We start from the raw sequence: 10,182 nt of genomic DNA on the forward strand, positions 1-10,182 counted from the left end.
CCCTGCTCCAAGCGTCAGTGCTCCTCAAGCTGCAGGTGGGAGCCAGCTTACGGAGTCAGGATGGGGACGGCGTGGGACAGGCTTTAGCTCAGCACTCGTGTCAGACCAGTGTTCCCTCCAAAGTGTGAACTCTGCTTTGTTAGGCGGCCCTCTTTCCCTGGGGGTGGCGGTTCACCCATGAGGCGCGTCCAGCCCGGAGCCAGGCCGCGAAGGCTCCTCGTGAGCAGACCGCGCCGGCTCGATGGTCTGCACGGAACGCATCCGGCCTGCAGTTCCGCAAGCCCCAGGAGAACGCAGTTACCGATCTGATTTCCAGTGTAAACAGGCACGCAATTAAGTGTGTCCCCATTGGCGGCGACACTGGTGAGACGCAGTCCAGCCGTCCACCTCTCGGCCTCAGCTCTCAGCAGTGGCAGCTCCAGCTCCAGTCGACAAGGGAGGGGGCTGCACCCGTTTGCAGAAATTCGTTTGAGAGTCACTTAGGCCGCTTTGGTTTTACAGAGGAGTTCCAGGAAGGTGACCCGAGATGTTCCCAGCTACACAGACTAAAGGGCAGAGCTGTGACCCCAGCTGGGTTTTCTCCGCGCACTACACTGACTGCAGTTCTGGGGCAAGTTTTTGACCAAGTAATTTAAGAGTGCTTAAAGGAAAAGAGAATGTTTTGAAGTGGTATAAATTAAAGTTTTAATTATGGGAATATTACCTACATCTTTCAAAATTACAAGCAAGATAAATTGCCCCACCTTTATATGCAGTAAATGAATGTAACAGTGTTGACCTGACTCCTACAAATAGCTCCTGGAAGCAAAGGCAGTGGAAGGTTGGATTCTCTCTGGTTTGTAACGTCACTCGCTCCACTTTTCTCTCCAGGCGAATGAGGAATGGAGGGGAGGTGTTCTGCTGCAGCTCCTGTGTGTCTGCGGTCCCCTTCCCGGTCCCCTTCCCAGGTCTGTGGGTGGAGACATCTGCCCCCAGCAGAGGCCCAGTTACATGCCAGCCTGTGGCTGCACCAGAGGGAAGCTGACCTGTGTGCGGACGTGGGCCAAGTACACGGCCTTGGGATTTGAGCAGAGAATGGGAAGACTAAGTCACACTTAGTAGGTGGATCCCCTCCACCAAAGTACACAAAACAGTTATCAGAAAGTAGGAAAATAAAACATATTAGGGCTTTAATCCTCTTAAATAAAATTTAAAAATTAAACATTAACATTTCAAATATACCAAGGATGCAGCTGTCAGATTCTGAGAAAGTCCACCTTACTAGGGAAAATAACCTCCAGGCCATCAGTAACTAGCTAATATAGATCTGGACATTTCTACAAATAGATGAAAGAAACAGGGCAAAAGTGACCGATTTTGTCAAATTCAGTTACCGGCAAAATAAGGCGGGGAGGGCTGTTCAGGTGCTCGTGCTCACTTCCCGTCTCCGGAGAAAAGCCGGAGGCCGCTCAGGGCAGCTAGACGGTAACCGACTGTAAACGAGCCCACGTACTCCAGCAAGGGCATCGTGGAACCGTTCCGAGCAGGAACGTGCGTAAACCCTCGCCTTCCCTTCACTGGATGGAGGCAGCGGGCTGAGCACAGGGGGCAGCGTGCGCCACAGGGCAGCCGGGTGGCCAGCGTGGTTCCTGAAGACACGTACTTGGCTTACGACACGTGGACATCGCCAGGCCGTGAGCAGATCGAGCTCGTGTCATCCGTGACACTAGGCTCCCGTAGCGGCCGCTGGCCTGTTCCGTAAGCATGTGGGGCTATTAAAGGTGTATTAAAAATCAATGAACAGACTCCCGAATTAGAGGTCATTCGCACATCCGTGCAACCGGCTGAATTCTCTGTTTAGCCGCCGGTTACTACAGTTTTCCAACAAGATTTGGGAAAGGGTCAAAAGTAGGGAAGAGATGAGCCAACCTTTCAGGAGTTACGGCAAACGATCTCACAGGACCCAGGGCAGCCCTGCGGCGGCCGCTACGCCGCCTTCACCACCCCCACCAGGGCGGGCCGCAGGGTGCGCCCGTGTAGCTTGTAACCCACTTTGCTGACCAGCGCCACCGTGCCCGGCTCCTTCCCCTCCACCGGCGTGTGGAACAAGGCCTCGTGCTCATAGGGGTCAAACTTGGCCCCCACGGGGTCCAGCCGGAGCAGGCCGTGCTTCGTGAACACCTTCTGGATCTGGAGCTCCGTCATCACAAGCCCCTCGTACAGGTTCTTCAGGTGCGGGTTGTCGTCTTTAACCTCCTCCTTCGGGACACTCTGCGTCGCCTTCTCCAAGATGTCTGCGACCTCCAGCAGGTCCTTACAGAAGCCCTGGATACCTAGATGAGGTGGAAAGACCTCGTCATCTGCATTCCCCGCCCACTGCTGCACAAGCTATTGAACTGTAGCCTTGCAAACCGTTCACCTGTCCTCAAATGTTCGTGGTATGTTTAGGGGGAAAAAAAACCCCACCCCACAAAAACCAAAAACCTTTTCTGGGTTCGGACCAGAGCTAACCGGGCACGAAGGCAAACAGCTAACGACATGCAGAACCGCCCCCCCCCCCCCCCCCCCCCCAGTGCTGCCCGGGCTGAGAAACCCCGCGCTCGCACACATCACCCCGCGGACGTCACCGCTACTGCCCGCAAACCGCAGGCCGAGTGGGGCGGGGGCGGCTGCGCTGGGTCAGTCTCCCAGACGCACCCGGGCCTTAACCTCACGTCACCTAACAGAAAAAACAACACAGGAGGAAAGGCACGCAAAATCCGAGGCGGTGTATCCCAGCGGGGGCTGTGCGGTTTCAGGACGACGTGTCAGATGCTGAGCGAAGCTGGGGGTGAGCGGAGCGCTCGAATGGGGACCTCCCACCCCCACGGCTCTGACGGGGCACGACGCGGCATCCCGTGCCTGGCTCTGCAGGAGGCAGCACCTGTGTATGACTTCCTGTCACTTTCCCTCCTGCTTTGAAATGGAATTTAGGGGCGCCCGGGTGGCTCTGTCGGTTAGGCGTCCTGACTCTTGATTTTAGCTCAGGGTTTGGTCTCACGGTTTGTGAGATTGAGCGCCGCATCGGGGCTGTGCTGACAGTCAAGAGCCTGCTTAGAATCCTCTCTCCCCCTTGCTCTCTGCCCCTCCCACCCCCTCGTGTACGCATTCGCTCTCAAACTCTTAATAAATAAGTAAAATGGAATTTAAAAATTCCTACCTAATAAAAACACGTGCGTCTATCGTGGATTAAGCTTGTGCCCTTCTTGGGGAACTGCCTGCCCTCACGGACTGGACGGTCTGAGAGACCGGCACCAGGTAATCCCACAGGTGACAAGTACAATTACAGGCCACACCCCCACGGAGGAGCGTTCCAGGGCCCTGAGGAAAGATCCCACTAAGGGGCCACATTTAGACTGGAGAGTCAGGGGAGAGGTCTGTGAGCCAAGGCCTGAAGTTATCCAAACATCTGAGGACTGAAGAGCGGCCACTCTACAGGGAAGAGGCGGGCCCAGAGTAGAGGAAGGTTCCAGATGGGTTAGCAGAATGGGTGGACATGTGTCCCAGCTGCACAGGCCCGCTTCGGTCTCAGCTGCAGACCACCCCAGTAAGGCAAACATCTCAAAAAAGAGAATCAAATGAATGTTGTGGTTTCTCAGAGCAAATCAAATTATGTTTATGCTGTAATCCATAAGTGTAAAATAGCATTATGTATAAAAAAACAGCATACCTTAAATAATTTTTCCCCAAAACCGCTAACCATCATTTGAGCTTTTGGCGGGTTGTAACCATAGGCCATAACAAACGTAACAATAAAAAGGTGGAAACGTTGTGAGAATTACCAAATGTGGCACAGAGACGTGAAGTGGGCAGATGCTGTTGGAAAAATGACTTGCTCAACATAGGGCTGCCACAAACCTTCAATCTGTAAAAAACTGCATTATCTGCAAGGCGTAGTAAAGCGAGGTATGCCTGTGTTTTAAAGTCCCTTTGGCCCGGACCAGGGCGCAGGCGGCAGAGGGAAGCGGACGGATGAGAGACCAGCCGTTCACCACTCATGGGACGGGATGCGCGTGGGGACAAGGGACAGGAAAGGGTAACTTCAGATTACTGATCTAAATAATAAGCACTAGGATGGATAACAGAATCACCTACTAAAATGAGAAAGAAAAGCACAGATAGAGGAAAAATTAAAATACCTGTGAGACATCCAGGTAAAGACGGGGAGCACACACAGGACACACAGGAGTAGAACTCAGAAGAAATGTGTGAGCCACAAAGAACCTGTGCGTGATGCCTTTCAGACCCACTGGAGGGCGAGTCTCCTGGGGAGCACGACGACAGGAGGGGAGGCCTAGCCCCAATCCCTGAAGGACCCAGGCATTTGAAGGCCAGGCAGGTAAGAAGTCAACGAACGGCATTACCACCAAAAGGAATAAAAAATACTTTGAGAAGAGATCTGCTATCTGTTCAGTGTGGCAGCACGAGATCTGGATGTTGGTGTCCACTTGACTGTGTACCTACAGTGTGTCCCCGGGCAAAGTATTTAATGTCTCACTGTGAGCCCGAGGTGGTTCTAGAATGTGGGAGAAGGATGCCTGCCTGCCGGTTCCGTAAAAAGAGTTGAGCGAGTACTCAAATTGTAGCCTTCTGTTCAACGGACACCACCACCATTTACTGGCTCCGTGACGCGTGGAGAGTCATTTAAGCCTCAATGACCTCGAGTGTAAAATGGGAAGGACAGTAACACGAGTACGTAAATGCTGACGATGCAGACAGCTTAGATCTTTCTAATGGGTTACTGCTGAAGTAGCTAAATAAAGCTCATCAGGCAGGCCGACCTGCTGGAATTATCCGCAGGCTCAGACAACCTCAGGCTAACCGAGGTCTGCGCGCAGTAGGGCAGTGAGCACACTCCTTACTGGAGGGATCACACCTAGAATTCTAGCGCGAGTTACAACCGTGACTTTTGCTCCTTGCAACTTTACTGCTGACCCATTTCGACTACAGAGAATGCACCCAGCAGCCCCTCCACTGCCTCACCCTGGCGGATTCTGCTGTCTGATACCCACAGACGCACTCCGCGCACCTTCCCCACCTCACAGTTCTCTAGGATGGATATCATATGGTGTTTAAAGTTACCATATAATTTTGCCTCTTCCACCAATTTTTGGCTCCTCTGTCGCAAATTCTCAGTATCTGCCAAAGCTCGCTTATATTTTTCCTAAAAAAAGAAAAAAACAGGGAATTTACATGAATGAATCATGGAACAAATTCACGAGAGCAAATGTGACACGAGCAAATTCCAAGTCAAAACACAGATAACATTTATCATGTTTGGGATTTTAGACCACACGCAGTGCAGCTTAATACGCAGAAGTAAGTTACACCTGTGTCCTTATTTTCACTGCGTGGAGAGGAAAATGTCAAGGTGCCTCGCATTTATACTGCCCCCGTGTGCACAGCTGGGAGAGGGCGAGGAAAAACATCGACTTTCTCGTGGCTCTGACGGTTTCATCACCCATCAAGGAAGGACCACTCACTTCCTCGGCACAATTTCCAAGCTCAGGGGATCCTAGAAGGCTGGTGGGGGCTGACGCACCCAGTTTCCACACCTGGAGGGGTAGAGGAGAACCACAGCCCACCGAGGAGATAAAACCCCATCTGCGAACCTTCGATACTTTGAACGTTGCCCAGACGTGGCTCCATCCCAACGTTTGCTGGGTAGCGATCGCTGAACACTGGCGCCCTGTTCGCTTCTCCAATTTCCCCGTCATCGCGCTCATCTCCTGAGCGCTCCTGCTTTAACGTGGGCTCAGTTACTCCAGGGCCTCTACCCTCACCTGTCTTCCGTCTGCAGGCGGTTCTAGTGCCGTGGTTAAGAAGCCGGCTCTGGAGGCTCCAACCTTGGCTCTGCCACTCTGTAGCTAAGCGACCTGGGGAACTTCACCTAACCTTTCTTGGCCTCAGTTTCCCCATCTGTAACCAGGGATCTAACGGTTGGCTCACAGGGTGTTGTGAGGATTAATATACACAAGGTGGTAAGAACAGAGCCAGTATACAGTGTTTGATATTATCATTTCCAAATCCTTAAAGGCCCAGATTTGTGCCACCTATGCCTCTTCATGTGAAGTAACAATCAGTCCTTCTAACTAGTTCACGAAACTCCCTCCCTCCCTGGAAGAGCACAACCACCACACCTCTGGCCCCAACCCTGGTCTTCCCCTGAGACCCAGCTCAAGTGCCAAGTGAGTGTTCCTCACCTGTAAAGACCATCTCAAGTCTTAATTCAGTATAATCTATGCGGCGCGTGAAGATGATTCTCATGCCAGAACCAGAGCCACACAGGATTTGGGTTCTAGTCCCTTCTTCAGCAAGAAGCTGCTATAGGTCCCAACGGGAGAATGACCAAACTTATCCAAAGAACCTCGCCTGCAGTCCGACAGACCACACTCCCCACGAGAGCCTGCGCCACCTTACCACGGTCTCCTTCAGCTGCTCTTCTAGCTTGGCCTTCTCGTCCAGGAGTATCTTCTCTGTAGAGGGAGTATCTGTCTTCTGTTCATTTTGACCCACGTCCTCTTCCAGGTTCTGGCCACTGTTCTTCTGTTTCATAGCCGTGCACAGCAGCCGAGGAGAGGATCTAAGATAAGTCCACAACGCTATGAATTAAGACTGTGGGTTTTTTGCTTAAAAGTCAGATGTGTGAGGGGCAACTGGATGGTTTGGTTGGTTAAGTGCCCAACTCTCGATTTCGGCTCAGGTCATGATCTCACTGTTCGTGAAATCGAGCTCTGCGCTCAAGAGTGCAAAGCCTGCTTGGGATTCTCCCTCTCCACTCTGCCCTCACTTGCTTGCACATGTGCACACACACCCTCTTTCAAAATAGAAACATTTTAAAAAGGTATCTACAGACAAGGTACTATAATTTTGGGTTTAAACATGATAAAAGAAGAACCATGTGCTCCGGAAGGCTCAGAGTAGAATGTTTCTATCCTTGGGGAAATGGAAGACCGTGAAAGGCTTTGTGCAGAGGGGCTCTAAAGGACAGATAAGAGTTACACATAAGGAGTCTGGATTGGAGGTAGGAGAGCAGAGGGATATACAGGGGGAAACAAAGAGCTCTGAAACGAATACTGGAAGTGACTTTAGATCTTATCCAATCTGACCCCCACAGGAATAAGGTTAAGTCATAAACCCAAGGTCACGAAGTTTTTAATGAATGACAGAATGGTCTTAAAACTCAGATTTCTTCCCAAATCTTGCAACACAGATTTCTCTTAAGAGCTGCTCTTAATTGTGCCGCAGTTCAATCTGAAAATAAACTCTAGTCAGTTTTCTTCCCAGATTAACTGCCTCAGTGAACCAGAGAGTTGTCAGTACGCAGAACACACGTACAAGGATGTTTCCGGCAGCACAGCCAACAGGCTGGGAACAGAGCGCTCGTCAGAGGGGACATCGTTGGACCAACTGGTGCTTCCACAACATGGACTACTCCGCAGCCACCAAAAACAACGTCCGGCTCTCTTCTCTGGGGCACGCTACAGCTGTACTGTGCGGTAACAGATGCAACGTAGAGAAACCGGCAAAATGTGACGCCCTTTCTAAGGACGAACCGGAAATCCTGTGTATATACCTGTGTCTCAGGCCCTGAGAAGAATGGAAGGACCCACAGTTACTAGGGGGAGGACCGCACTAACCTTTCTTTCGTGTTTTATTTTTGTGATTTAAAACCGCTCAGAACCTAAACACTCAGTGTGCTGTTGTGAGGCCGGTCTTATTTTTCCGTTGCGCTGATTCCTGGGTGGGAAAGTCGCGGTCATTCTGCAGTCCCGCTCTGCTCCGCAGTCCCGATTCCTGTGGCTCAGCCCACACAGGGTCGGGGAGCAGCGTGGCAGGGGAACGACAGGGAAGAGCCCGTGCCCATCCGGTTCTCCAGAGAGCGAGACTGAGCCTCATGGAGCTTAGTTGCTCTTACAGCCATGACGGCTACCCAGCTCTCACCCCCACCCCCCTGTGAGCCTCTTTCCACAAAAGTAGTTCAAGGACAGCAATTAATTCTACCTTCTGATCGCTTTCCTGGCCATGAATTTAGATACAAAACCGCAAACTACTTGAGCAAAAAAAAAAAAAAAAAAAAAAGAAAAAAAGAAAAAAGAAATGCCGTTTTACTCAGGCAATCCAGGTGGGTCCCCGCTCTCTGTTCCCCTGTTTTGTTTTACAAAATTTATCAGGCTGGCAATCACACCTTCATCCCCTTTCCTTGTAGGTAATCTTCGCCCCACTCGCGGGGCTTCCCATCCACGTGCAAAAGCTCCTCCGAGGAAAAGTGCAGGTCCTGCTCTGCCCAGTCTCCACTTGGCCCAGAGCAGCTCCTCTGGCAAATGACTTGGTTCTGAGCAGTTCCTACGGCAAAGATGCTAACTACTTCCCAAACTAACTTAGGAGGTAGGACTTTGAAGAAACAGCAGCTGCAGGATGAGAAGAAGAGAAAACAGGGCCCGCGGGGTGGCTCAGTCATTTCATCTCCCCACTCCTGATTTCCGCTCAGGTCATGATCTCACGGTTGGCAGGATCGAGCCCCGCCTCCGGCTCTACAAGGATCCAGCTCGTGATTCTCTCTGCACCTCCCCCGCTCACGCTCTCTCTCCAAGTAAATACACATAAAAGGAATAATAACAATAATGAACTAGGCGAGCGCACCGACTCTTGAGGCCTTCCCTGCGGAGTCACTGCACTTGTCTGAATACATTCCTCGCTCCACGACGGAGCGGGCTTCGAGGCACTTCGGACCTGAGACTCCGGAAAAGGCGGAGGTGGAGAAGGAATTCGGGGCCGAGTGGAAAAAGCCCGGGAACCGCCACCAAACTCCCCGAGCGCCCCCGTGGGCCCGGCCTGGCGCTGCCCGGGCACGCACGCCCGATAACTGCTAGCGACCCGGCCTCCGGCGCGGGGCCAGAGCCGGGGCCGCGAGTGCCGGGGACCGGCGCCGGAAGCCGGGCCGAGGCGAAGGCCCTGCGCGGCTGGTCCGCGCGCCGCGGCGGCGAACCGCGGGCCCAGCGCGCCCAGCTCCCGGGCCAGAGCCGGGCAGGGCCGGCGGCGCGGTCCCGGCCCGAGTAGGAGCGGCACTGGGGACCACGCCCCTCCTCAGCCACCCGCAGCAGGGCGCCCCTTACCTAAGAGACAGTGCCAAAGCCGGGAGGCTACGCCGCGCCACCCTCACGCACCGAGCCGCCATGACTGCCGCCGCCGCCGCCGCCGCCGTCACTGCGCACGCACCAGGCAGGCGTAGAGGCCGCTGGCCCGCCCTCTCGGAGGCCTGGCCACTCGCGTAGATTCTGTGCCTGCTTCCCCGCCCAACTACTTCCCTGCAGCCAGTCCGTAACCGCTCCTACCCTGATGGACATAAAATATTAACCAATAACTGTGGGTCATTGCTGAGCGCTCTCTCACGCTTCAGCTTCCCCTCTCGGTGGGCGGGGTCTTAGGCTTTACGGAGCCGCAGAAGGTGAGGAGGTGAAAGGTGAAGGGAACTGTGGGAGGAGACGCTCGCGGGAGGGGCGTGGTCCAGGGCAGAGCCAATGGGGAAAAGGCTTCGGGGGGCGGGGCTCCGGAAGTGCACTGCTCAAGCCCAAGAGACTTGCAACCTGCGAGCCCTATTGCGCTTCCGCTGCCCTTCGTCCTGGGGGCGGGGGCGGGGGCCGCGCGGTGCGGGTCTCCGGAGTGTCAGGCGTTCGTTACGCGCATGTCACCTGAGGGCCGGGGCGCAGTCTGTGCACCTGCGGGAACGTGAGGGCCGCCGTAAACCCGCCGTTTGCGGACTCGTGGTGGGGATGGCGGGCAGGACCGGGGGCGGGCTGGTGGGCACTCTCAGTCGCGGACACCTGTTGGGGCGGGTGCCGGAACCTGGGAGGCGGATGTGACAGCGTTACCGTGTGGACGGTGGAGGACGGAGATACGCGTGTATGTTGCTTTTCTTTGCACCTTCGCTTTCTTCGGGACGAAACACAAATTATAACAATAAGAACAGCACCTAGGAATACCTTGGGGACTCCGCTAAAGCTCATATATCCAAACGTTGTCATTAGCCTGACAAAGGCCATTGGTACTTTATCACATGCCCTGAAGTGGAGGTGCGGCTTTTCTTACACCCCTTGGCTGCTGTCCCTCCAGCGAGGGGCCCCCAGGAGCCCTGGCTCAGCTCCTGGTCCTGCACTCCTGGCC

General features: G+C 53.8%; 1 protein-coding gene across 4 annotated transcripts; it reads right to left on the reverse strand.

Moving 5' to 3' along the window:
- Positions 1–659: 659 nt before the first annotated feature.
- GRPEL1 (GrpE like 1, mitochondrial) lies at positions 660–9,410 on the reverse strand. Of its 4 annotated transcripts, XM_042936991.1 has the most exons (5): positions 8,662–8,902; positions 8,207–8,429; positions 6,439–6,601; positions 5,101–5,182; positions 660–2,312 (listed from the first exon to the last, which is right to left on the reverse strand). In XM_042936991.1, exons 3-5 carry the CDS (start codon positions 6,571–6,573, stop codon positions 1,966–1,968), a joined length of 564 nt encoding a protein of 187 aa, XP_042792925.1. In that variant the 5' UTR covers positions 6,574–6,601; positions 8,207–8,429; positions 8,662–8,902; the 3' UTR covers positions 660–1,965. The 4 variants fall into 4 exon arrangements, with proteins under 4 accessions (XP_042792925.1, XP_042792922.1, XP_042792923.1 ...); XM_042936988.1 differs by lacking the exons at positions 8,207–8,429; positions 8,662–8,902 and adding an exon at positions 9,135–9,410; XM_042936989.1 differs by lacking the exon at positions 8,207–8,429 and having other exon boundaries at positions 8,662–8,901.
- Positions 9,411–10,182: the final 772 nt, after the last annotated feature.

This window comes from Panthera leo, chromosome B1 (assembly GCF_018350215.1).
Source record: "Panthera leo isolate Ple1 chromosome B1, P.leo_Ple1_pat1.1, whole genome shotgun sequence".
In the NCBI taxonomy this organism is placed as follows: domain Eukaryota; kingdom Metazoa; phylum Chordata; class Mammalia; order Carnivora; family Felidae; genus Panthera; species Panthera leo.